At 36.7% G+C, this 11,452-nt stretch overlaps 1 protein-coding gene across 1 annotated transcript in view; it reads right to left on the bottom strand.

Annotated features, from left to right (window-relative positions):
- Positions 1–11,246, bottom strand: part of POLR3A (polymerase (RNA) III (DNA directed) polypeptide A, 155kDa) — a 33,178-nt gene extending 21,932 nt beyond the window's left edge. The window contains exons 1-13 of the mRNA XM_009080717.1: positions 11,117–11,246; positions 10,479–10,616; positions 9,790–9,961; positions 8,454–8,608; positions 7,227–7,466; positions 6,304–6,466; positions 5,969–6,105; positions 5,281–5,384; positions 4,485–4,626; positions 3,985–4,125; positions 2,696–2,765; positions 1,878–2,005; positions 347–485 (exon numbers count right to left, since the gene is read on the bottom strand). Coding sequence (XP_009078965.1) covers positions 347–485; positions 1,878–2,005; positions 2,696–2,765; positions 3,985–4,125; positions 4,485–4,626; positions 5,281–5,384; positions 5,969–6,105; positions 6,304–6,466; positions 7,227–7,466; positions 8,454–8,608; positions 9,790–9,961; positions 10,479–10,616; positions 11,117–11,233 — 1,846 coding nt within the window. The 5' untranslated portion in view covers positions 11,234–11,246. The remainder of the gene's footprint in view (positions 1–346; positions 486–1,877; positions 2,006–2,695; positions 2,766–3,984; positions 4,126–4,484; positions 4,627–5,280; positions 5,385–5,968; positions 6,106–6,303; positions 6,467–7,226; positions 7,467–8,453; positions 8,609–9,789; positions 9,962–10,478; positions 10,617–11,116) is intronic.
- Positions 11,247–11,452: the final 206 nt, after the last annotated feature.

Below are 11,452 nucleotides of genomic sequence, written 5' to 3' on the forward strand. Positions count from 1 at the left end.
CTTCTAATCCTTGTATTACTACCCCCACTTAAGATACTAAATTTTTCCATTTGCTTTCTGCACAACCACTTCCTAAGCTTCTTAGCTTTTCTGTGTCACCTTCAAACACTGTGTTAGCATCATGACAACCTTAGCATCATACAGAAGATATTTTAGTGTAGAAAAAACACCAAAATCCTTTCTTTGGTGTTCAACATGACTACAGCTTCTGAGAAAAACTCCATAATTTTATATTTCATTTCAAGAACACTTATGTGAAGTACTGCTTTAACTCCTACAGTGAGCTCAACAACAGACAAAATTTCTTTGAAGACTTCCAAAACACAGCTTTAAAAGTGCCACTCACAAGAATCATTGGAACACAGGTCCTCTCCTTTGCCACAATACTGTTTGCCCTTGGTTCGTAGATTGGCTTTTACAGGACAATCATCACTGGGTTTGAGAATGAGGCTGAAAACCTGTTTTCCTGTCCAGAGTGTTACAGGCTTACAGAAACAAAAAGAATTCAGATTACAAATTTATGTTACGACTACAGTTTAACAGCAAGCAAGAATTGTAAAACTACTTTCTATACAGAACCATTGTTGTAGAAGTACCTAGCATTCCTTTGAACAGGGAAATATTATGCACTTTTATAGACATAAAAACCCTGAGTGCTGAACCTTTTACCTCAGGGTACGTGATGCATGTAGAAAAATGCACTCTATTGCTCCCTCTAACTGTCATGTTTCCCCTTCTGCTTAGAAAAGAAAAAAAAATATGCTGCTGTTGTCATTTCATTTCTCAAAGAGGTTGCAATTTATAATTCCTTCTGTATATAAAGCCTTCAGTTTAAAATTTTAGAAGTCTAAAGATTCATATAAATATGTACTCCCCTCAGCTGCAGTTACATGTAACTGTCACAGCTACCACTAAAATTATTCATCTGGAGTCACAGAGGCAGTCAAAGAATCAGTGCTCTTGGCTATTAGCAATGGTTCATATAAATTTATAAAATTCACAGTACATACTGCCCATAAATGCCCCGACCTTGCTGTAAATGAGTATTTTTCACTGATATTTCTATTTCACTTTCTGAATTCCCCTAATATTAAACTCATTACTTTGAAATTAAATAAAGGCTATTAAAAATGTATACACCAATACTTAGCAAATTTGAAAATGCACCAAATTGTCTCCAAACAACACTGTTTGCCTCAAACACCAAATAAATCAAAGAGCCCTAAACATATATGAATGAATGTTTAACAGACCATGATCTAATAAATGATCCTATAGCTCTCTTCAAATTATGTAACAAATACACAAATACTCTGCCTTTAATGTTTTGTATACATGATGTAACAAAGAAAAAACACAAACACCCCCCCAAACAAACAAACAAATCACTCATCCGCTTCAACACATTGCCAGGTTACCAGCCAAAGCATACTATTTCCCAAGTTCAGTACCTCCTGAATTTGGGACACTGAAACCTCAAACTGGAGCGTTTCAGGACCTTACTCGAGGGCACCCAAGGAATAACATGTTTCTCCACTTCACCCCATATTAGTCTGCAGTAACAGTGAGGTTATAAATGATGTATTTTCTACTAGGCCACTAACAGTAGCAGGATAGCAGCAAAGCCATGTTTGAACCTGAAGGACCCCTGCACAGGGACCGCACCAGGCATGGGTGACTGTTCAGCATCAGAAAACATCAAACCACTTCTGCATAACTCTGACCCTGAATACTAACCCTTGCACTGTACAAATACAAAATCTCAGACAAAACTAACTGCAGAAAACAAGAACTGTCTCTGCTGAGAGCATCACTACAGGTCAGGAAGACACAACAGAGAAAGTTTTAGCAACATGGAAAATAGTAATTTGACACACCTTCAGAATTGCTGGGGGTGGAAGACGAACTTTAATCTTTTCATCCTTGCCAACCAGGATAGAAGCAATAATTTGACAGGCTTTGGCTCGATCAAAAAAGGTATCTTTTAATGTAAGAAGATAGGCACCTGGAATGCAAGAAAGTATTATGACAGACTAAATTAAGACTAAATTTAAAAGCTATTGCATATTCAGCATCAATTATTTCATTCTAAGACTAGTTAGCTACTTACTGTGCAAATGACACTAGTTTTGGCAGCTTCAGTTTTAAATCTTTTCCAGAATTCTGATTTTTTTTTAACCACTCCACACTAAATTTCTAAAAATTAGAAACAGTGCATTTTTATAATCTGTTCTCTCTCTCTCAGGCTCTGTCCCATCAGTAAAAATAAGGCCTTGGCATTTATTTTTGTACTCTTTCTTCCTAATACTCATAGGATATTTCCCAAAGAATTAAGGACATAGAAGGTACTTACTGTAGGTTAAAACTAATTTCTAATGAATGAAATTAACTCCTCTACCATAATCACAAGCAGTTTATTGTCTACCTAACTCAAGGATCATATATAATCATTTTCAGAAAACCCCTGCAAAACATATGCAATGGTAGTAATAGTTGCAGCAACAAAAGGTAAAAAGTATCAAAAATTACTCTGAGGTCACTACTATATTTCAGGCAGACAATAGCCTTATTTCATAATGTCAATTTGACTTGTGAAAGGAGAAATTTTTAAATTAACATAGAAAAAATCTGGAAAAGGGGGAAGTGATTCTGAAGGAACAACTGACTCAGCTCTGAAATAAGCTTATATACATACCTGTGAGGAAATCTTGAATAGCAGCAATAAGAGGTTCTCCATTTCTTGGTGTGACCAAGTTTGCTTTAGTCTATATGATACAAAAAAGTTATGCATTTGAGTACACTGATATTCCATTTGCTATTCAAAAGGAAACTTACCATTTAAGACATTTATTTTAGCAAAAATGTCAAAGCTTATTCTACATTCAAGTACAGCTTTCTTCAAAAATTTAGAAAAAATAAACTAGAAGTTTCAGTTCACTACAGTCCATGCAAATCTACTGACAGTTACAGAATAGTCTGAGAATAGTTACTGGAAATTACATATTCTGTTTCCAAAGCAGAAGTTGCAATCAACTCGATATGTTTTGGTAGGGACAGAGAAAGCAAGACAAACTAGCTTAGAGAACCTGGGAAGGGACAAATGAGGTTACATTCACTACAGGGAGCTACTGGAATACTGCAAGTTGTGTGGTCCCTACTGATAGGCAACAATCAAGCTGGCCACCTCCACTAGCCCCATATTCTTAGGTTTTACTCAAACAACTACTCCAGTTAATTACCCCCACCTATGCAGCAGTTTTGCCTGGACACATGTCCACACAGACCTGAATCACCTAGGGCAGAAGAAGGCATTGTTTTTAAGCTCACAAATCAGTCCAGCAAGCTCACACATGCTGCAGCCAACAGTTGTGTGGGTTACATCTGACATAGCAGTAGTACTTGGTCACCCTAAAGGACCAGTGTACTTGGAGAATCATCAGCCTGATGCTACTGACTCTACTTTCACACCACAGACCAGCTTGCAACCATAGGATCCCAACTTATCTACCCTCCCTTCTCCCTTTTTAACCCTACTGCGAAAGCCTACTGTCTCCTGCCTTCTCTGCTGAGCTGCTTTCTCCAATACAAGCCCAGTATTGCTGCCTCATTTCCAGCTGGTCTCTCCATTTGCAATTGTCAGGCTGTGAGACCAGAAAGCAAACAATGTACCTGTTGGGTAACAGCTACCCTAATCTGGCAGCAATCACTAAGGACAGTCAGGCAGAAATATACTAATGACATCTGCTTACTTAAAACCACTGGATTTTCCATGGATGTTAAATCTAAGTCTATTAGACTACCATCATGTAAATAGTCCCAATTTATTATAAATTCCCTTTTGTAGTTTTCAGGCAGCTTCAAAGTTGCAATTTATCCATAACCAGGCATCTTAGTAATATTGCAGATTTCACATGCAAGTTAAGAAACACAGGGCTCAGCCCCCCTGTCACTAGCAAAATCCCAACCTGAACATTATCTACCTACCCCCATTAAAACAAGTGCTTCTGCTTTTGCTTCTTCTGTCTGAGGAAGGTGAAGGTTCATCTCATCTCCATCAAAGTCTGCATTGTATGGTGTACAGACACATTCATTGAATCTGAATGTCCTATGAGGTTTTACTCTAGCCTGGAAATGAAAAAAAAAATAGAAAATGTAGCTACTAATTTCCATTACAAAGAATTTATGCAAAGCACAGAAGAAATGCTTTGTAAAGATCACATCAACTCTACAAAACTGAAATGTTTATGCAAGAACAGATACCAAGGTCAATTATGGCTATTAGCAGACGTGTCCAGACAGCACAATGCCCTGGTACACATCAATTCCCATGCAAAGGCACAACTGCACTCTATTCCTGCTCATCCCCATACAGGGTTTCAGAAGAAGCTGTTTATTTTTGCTCATATAAGAGAGAAACATCACCAACAGTAAACCACCTAGTATTCAAGGATGCACCACCTCTTCATTAGCCTGTGTGCACTTACAATGTGAGCCATGATGCTCAGCTTGTGCAGAGAGGGCTGTCGGTTGAACAGGACTATGTCACCATCTATAAGATGTCTCTCCACAATATCACCAAACTTCAGCTCCTGAGCCATCTTTTCTCGGTTCCCATATTTCAAAAATCTTAATAGTAGCATAAAACAATAGAGTCAGAAGAAATACAGACAGAGGATGTAAAGACAACTGAAAATTAATTCTGTGTTTATAACACAAGCTTTTCCATTAAGTGTTTGAGTATTTGTACTACAATAACTAGAAGACAAAGCTGTTAGGGATTGAATCATTAAACATCAGTCCTGTTGCTATTTTAAGTAATAAATGTATTTAGACATTAGTTAACAAAACTACAGTAATTAGTACATTTTAGAAAAAAAAGAAGATGGTTTTCAATTTTTATCAAGGAGTATAGGGAATTTCACTTATATATTATCACTTCTCACAGCGCATGCAGATGAGCTCTCCCATGAAAATACCCAGTACAACTTGCCTGTTCATTTATGTCTGTACTACACTCTCTATTTCAACTAAAAGAAAATCAATCATGAAAAAATATAAATCTAATTGCAGCTCATTATCATTACTATGCACACTTCTGTCTAAATCCAAACGATTATCTAAAAGGAATTGCACACTAAACCTGAGAGGAGAATGACAATTCGTTTGCTACTGCCCTTCATGAAAGATTCTGAAAATAACCTTTAATCCCTGTAGATATAACTGTGAGAACAAGTTGATGGGGAGAAATAAAAGTGATGATATTATAGGTAAGCATGATACCTTTTCATCTGTGTGTGCCTCTGCTGTATGAAGTTGGCTCCAGGATGAACATCAGGACCATTACAGACAAGTTTCCTCATAAAATTGATGTTTGCTTTGTTCACCTATTGCATAAAGACTTTAATCAGAAACAAATGAAACATGTTTCAGACTTGTTGTTTTTGCTGGTAGCATTTGAGTTTTCAAATATTAGGCTCAACTGACAATCCCCCTTCACAGCCTCCAGATGCTGAAGGGAACTGGCAGGAGGGAATTGAGGAGGAAAACATAAGCCAATCTCAAAGCAGAATATCAGAGTGAAATTAAGTTTAAATCTGGGAGGTAAATTGAGAAAAAAACACCCAACCACTCCTTAGACAGATACACCAACAAACTTACCCAACCACTCCTTAAACAGAAACACCAACAAGCATATGAAGCTGTGCATGAGTTAAAAAAATACGAAGCAAAACTCTTCCCTCTAAATATGTCATTCCTTACATCACGTATTGGCAGCATTTGCTTATATCCAATACCACAACCTTCATTTGCCAGCAGCAACAGAACTGGCAAAGCATCACTGAATGACCTTTCAAACACAGCACAATACCTTCACTTCCTTTTATAGTAAGCCTATAAAGAAACATTGAGGTCTGGTTGAAAAAAAAGAAAAAAGGCATAGAAATAGTTTTGTTTCTACACTACATACCTTTTCAGGAAAGGTCAGTATTTTAGCAACATGAATAGGCACTGCTACTTCATCTATTCTTAAGTTAGGATCAGGTGAAATGACTGTTCTGCCAGAGAAATCCACTCGTTTTCCAGACAGATTGCCTCTAAACCGACCTAACAAAACAAACAAGTTAACATTTCAAAAACAATTTTTTATAAAAGACTTTTTTCTGTTAGAGACAGCACATTAGAGCATCTTTTAGGTACAGCATCGAAGTGCAACACAACAGTAGCAGAGATATGCTTTGCAACAGCAAATATTTGTGGCTCGACTTTTTAAAAAAAGAATTCTAATCAACTTTGCAGACAAACCTTGCTTTCCCTTCAGTCTCTGAACAAAACCTCTGGTCCATTTTTTAGGTGCCATGTTGAGAGGTATTCCTGAGAGCTCACTATTAATGTACAGGGCACATTGGAGTTGAAGAAAATCCCAGTCTTCCATTATCATCTGTGTTTTGGCTCCTGATATCCTATGCTAAACAAAATAGTATACATAGTATATATTATATAACAACACAAACTAGCAAAGAATTTTTCTGATCTGAGGACAACTCACCTTTTGCAAATAATGTTAAGAAACTTTCATACATTGGAATGACGAAGACAAGATAACTTTCTAACAGGATGCATATTGCCATAGCATAAAGCCACAAGAGAACCCAGTGAAAAATGACTCTCATGGGCTTTAGACAAATTCTCACAAAACTGTATTTGTTTAAATCACATTTTTCCCAATCCACTGAAATGAAGCAAATATAACTTAACAGTCAGGAAAACCACCAATAGTTAGCAATTTTTCCATCATAGGAGAGTTAGTACTCAATTGATTTTGTCTGCCTGACAACAGATCAGTTTTGAAAAGCGTGAGAAGTCTGGTATAAGTGCTCTTCAAAACAAATGATAAATTGTCCAATTTACTTCTGGTTCCAATTTGATAACCATACTAAATGAAACACAGTTTCTTAAGACCAGATGGTGGAATAAAAAAAGGATGAAAAAAGAGAAGAGTTGAATTTACAGACCAGTTGCAATGAGAAAAAACGTTCTTCAGCAAGTGCTATACTGCCAGCAGCCACTCAGCAGCTCTATCTGAAGTGTCTCTTATCTCTCTCACTACAGTGCCCAACAACATAGAAATACAGTGCTAGATTGTAAACAGTAGACCCACTTGCTATATTAATTTCTAATCAAATCCTTACAAAGGCAACAGTCTCAGTGCTTAAAGGATCACTTACCTTTTTTATTACATCATTGAGGAAAATGATCTCTGTCAGTTTCATTGTCAAGTCATCTTCATTGGTGCCAGACTTCAGGTCACTCACAACAGAGGGTCTGATACACAGTGGAGGCACTAAGAGTCGGGTGAGGATCAAATCTGAAGGTTTACCTGCTTCTGGGTTCATTAGAAGTAGAGGAATGTCTTCTGCTAGGATTCTTTTGAAGAGGTTCAATACTACCAAAGGATTCAAGTTTTCCTATAAAATCCATTGGAAAGTGGGAAGAAGAAGTCATCACATCAAGTTTCAACACTTCCCTCCTCCCCTTATTTACTAATGTTCAAAAATAAAGTGTTTTTAAACGGCAAATAGACAACTATTCATGCAGACAAAACTATGTTTTGGTTTATTTACTCTGAACCAATGCTTTTAGCATCTCACATATGGACTTGCTCTATCCTTTCCTTCCATTTTTCTCTATATATGAGTGTTTACTTCTCATCATATTACTCTCTTTTCTTGAGCGTTAACGGAGAGTATTTAATAGCTCATAGACTCAGCAACTCAATTAACATCTTACAACAAAGTTACAGTACATTGTATTCATTTTACTAGTAGACAAATCACACAAATCACAGTACATCCTAGACTATTTCTCAAAACTTAACTTCTCTCTTCTTAGTTCAGCTACTGCTGTAGTATAAAAACTCCAGATAGTCACTAGTTTTTCTGTCCCAGTATGTACCCAGAGATCTTCCCAGCTCACAAAGTGCAAAAGAAACAAAACTGCATACAACACAAAGCTTAATGAAACAAAAGAGTTAATAAAGTCAGCCTTCTTTCTCCTTCTCAACATTAATATCTTCTGAAGAAAAAAATATCTGTGTATTGGAATAATCTTGGAGTTACAGTAAATCTACATGTATGTGCAGACTTTATATGGACCTGTGTTTCTTCTTCCTTATCTTATGGAAGTGTCACACACCAAGAGCTCCCCTTTTCTTGACAGGCATAAAGCAATGCATCAGAACATACCAAGAAACTAAATTTCTCATTTTAGCAAAACGAACATTACTGCAATAAACACAAACATTCTTCAAATGTCTTTTGATAGACAAAATTCTTGGGTAACCACAAGACTAAAGTTGCCACATTGAAAACCTTTGCGTAGTTTTATTTCATGCACAAAAACTAGCAGAAAATTTAAGTTATAATAATGGGAATAAAAACAACAAAAAAATTCACCTGAGCTCTTCCCAGTAAGGGTTCTACTTCTTTGTTATGTTCGATAGCAGTTTCAAAGGACTGGAGAAAAGTAGATACTACTGGATCTACAACTTTCTTATTTGTCTTGTACTTTTCATGTATTATTTTCAACAAACCACACTTCTTCACAGTTCCTGCAAGCAATTAAACATGGGTTGTATTTTAATTTTAAAATAACAAAACCACCAGAACTTAAAACCAGTAAGCTACAGGTCCAAAACTAGTTAAACCTTCAGTAAACATAAGAATAAAATAAAACTATATCAGCTTCATTAACCAATTTCCTAAACTCACAGAACAAAGAATAGGCCAATCAAGTCCAACCCTGTTCCACAGCTGGCTTGGTGTGTCTAGATCATGATGCAGCATCTGAAGCAGGTGATTTAGCTCACACCTTAAATCAACTTCATCTCATTCACAACACGTATTTTTTTAAAGTAGAAGTTCTCACATTAAAAAGCAGGACTAAGATGTGATGTTTATGTATCATCCCATTATCTTCTCAAATAATTTTGGAAGTGAATTATCAGAAAAATCTGACAAATATTTTTATGCCATACAGGTAACATTACTGATAAAACTTCTACAAGGACAAGTGTTCAATTTTTTTAAGTATTCTGATCTACTACACAATTTTGTAAATACTATTGTTTATGTTCTCATATGTATATGTGGCATTTATGATGAAGAAGCTCTCCATTTATTCAGACTGTTGATCATTACAACAAACAACTCACAATTTTCATGAGTCAAAAATGTAAAACTTTCAGTTATTCATGAACCATCCAATATGAATCTGTAACACTCCATGTCCTTAAGCAGCAGTAACATGGGATCAGTGTAGATGAAAGGGAAAAAAAGTATTTTGAAAAGCAAATGTGAAATCTTCTAAGATACTCTGCCCTGAAGAAGAAATAATCTTAGGAAACGTAATTTAATACAATGATGAAAAATGGTGCTCACCCAAAATAACAAAGTCTACCAATGCTTTTATGGTCACATTGATCACTGCCAATACCTCACAATATTATTTAAAATGGTTTTTTTTTGCCATTATTCAAATACCAAATACTGTTACTACCATGAAACAATACAAGCAACTAGAAGAATGTCTATATACACACAAATGAGATGTGAACAAGCATGTGCCTGGCACTAAAAATGGAATTATGTGTTTCTTAGTGAAGGCCAGAGAAAACACTATCCATTAGCTGTGGAACGAACAAACACAGTCAAGATTTTGATCCTAGCACCACTGTCAAGGTAAAAACCAACAGAGCAGACAACTTCACAAACTGTTAATGCCCATACTCACCATTAAAGGCCCCACAGTAAGGACAAGTGTTTTTCTTTCGGCACTTCTCGGACACTTTCTTCTTCAGCCCTCTCTTCTGCAGATATGTCAGACCAGGTCGTTTCAGGTAGTCTAAAAACTGTTTCTTTTCTTCCACCGACAGCATGATACGGCAACAGGTTTTGCAAATCATCTTAAATGTAAACACAGTGGTTTAACAGACATATTCAGAGATGTGATCTCTTCTATCACAGCTTAACTTCTTCAACAAAGTGTGTTTTTTTGAATGAAATACAACTGTCTTGGTTGAAAGATCAATTCATATTAAAAGGTATGTGTGAAAAAGATAAATAGAGTCAATGAGGTAAATCCTTGTCTAAGCTCTGCAGGACCTTAAAAATCTACAAAAATTAAACAGCTTTGATTTCCTGGGATGTTCTAAAAGCATGTTATGCTGTATACATTTAATTCAAGCTACAGAAAAATAAAGGATTAAATTTATCAGTCTGAGATCACGTAAACCAAACCTGATGTATTTACGTCACTAGGCCTGGTATTAAAATACAGTTATTTTATTTAAAAAAAGTACAAAAAGATAAATTAATACTGCAACCTTATTTTGGCCTTCTCAATTACTTTCAAGAATCATCTTTCCTGAAAAAATTCTTTTTCTAGACTAGAAACTGACAGTGAATCATTGTCATGTTTACCTGTAAGATGCCTATCACAGCTTTGAAGTATCCCACATGAAAACAAGGCAGTTCTAAGTCAATGTACCCATAATGTCCTAAACAATCTGCCAGGCTTTTGCCACAGGTTTCACAGGGACGGTCTTTTTCACTGGTACCCTTTGGGAGAGAAGAAAAATGAGCTGTAATTGACTGAATACATATAAAATATAACTATTTTTAAGCTAGTCAGGTATCTTAACAGCTGACCCAGTCCTTCCCAGCATCAGAAGCCTGTCAGTAGCATTACATTCACTCTGACCCTTAAGAAAAAAATTTTCCCACACAGCTCCTACTGATACCAATAACATGGACTCACACAGCTCTTGCTATTGATCTACATCCCATTAATCTATGTTATGGCATTTTGCTGACAGATGTCTCTGGGTCTCCCAAGAACTTGGCAGAAAGCACTTACCTCCAGCCTCAAAGGAATGGGTTCCTGACCCCTTCAAAACATGAAGAGAGTAGCTGCCACTGCAGCTAACAGTCTATGAAATTCAAGTAAAGACTCATTTTCACGTATTTTGGACAAACAGTACATTTCAGTGACCCCAACCTTTTTTAACCACTTCATAAACTCCACAAAAAGAGTGTGGAAAAAACCCCAAGGCTCTCACCATGCGATGGTCCAGCACTCCATACTGCAGCGGGGAGTGGTGGTTGTCCTGACTGTACAAGTTTTTGCTAACCACTTGAATGTGAGCTTGCTGACGCATCTCCTCCGGAGATTTCATGCCAAAACAGATGTGGCTTCTAGGATAGGAAATTTCACATGTATGTACGGGCACATATATATACGTGCAGAAACACAACGACAGGGATACACACACGTGAGCGCCCGAAAGCAACGCAAAGGCGGCTAAGGTGATTCACAATACGCTGAAACGGATTCTTTTCAGATAAGTACAGAGAACAAAAATGCTTCCAGGGGAGTCGGTGCTTTACACCTATGG

The sequence above is a fragment of the Acanthisitta chloris genome, unplaced genomic scaffold, assembly GCF_000695815.1.
Source record: "Acanthisitta chloris isolate BGI_N310 unplaced genomic scaffold, ASM69581v1 scaffold11700, whole genome shotgun sequence".
Classification (NCBI taxonomy): domain Eukaryota; kingdom Metazoa; phylum Chordata; class Aves; order Passeriformes; family Acanthisittidae; genus Acanthisitta; species Acanthisitta chloris.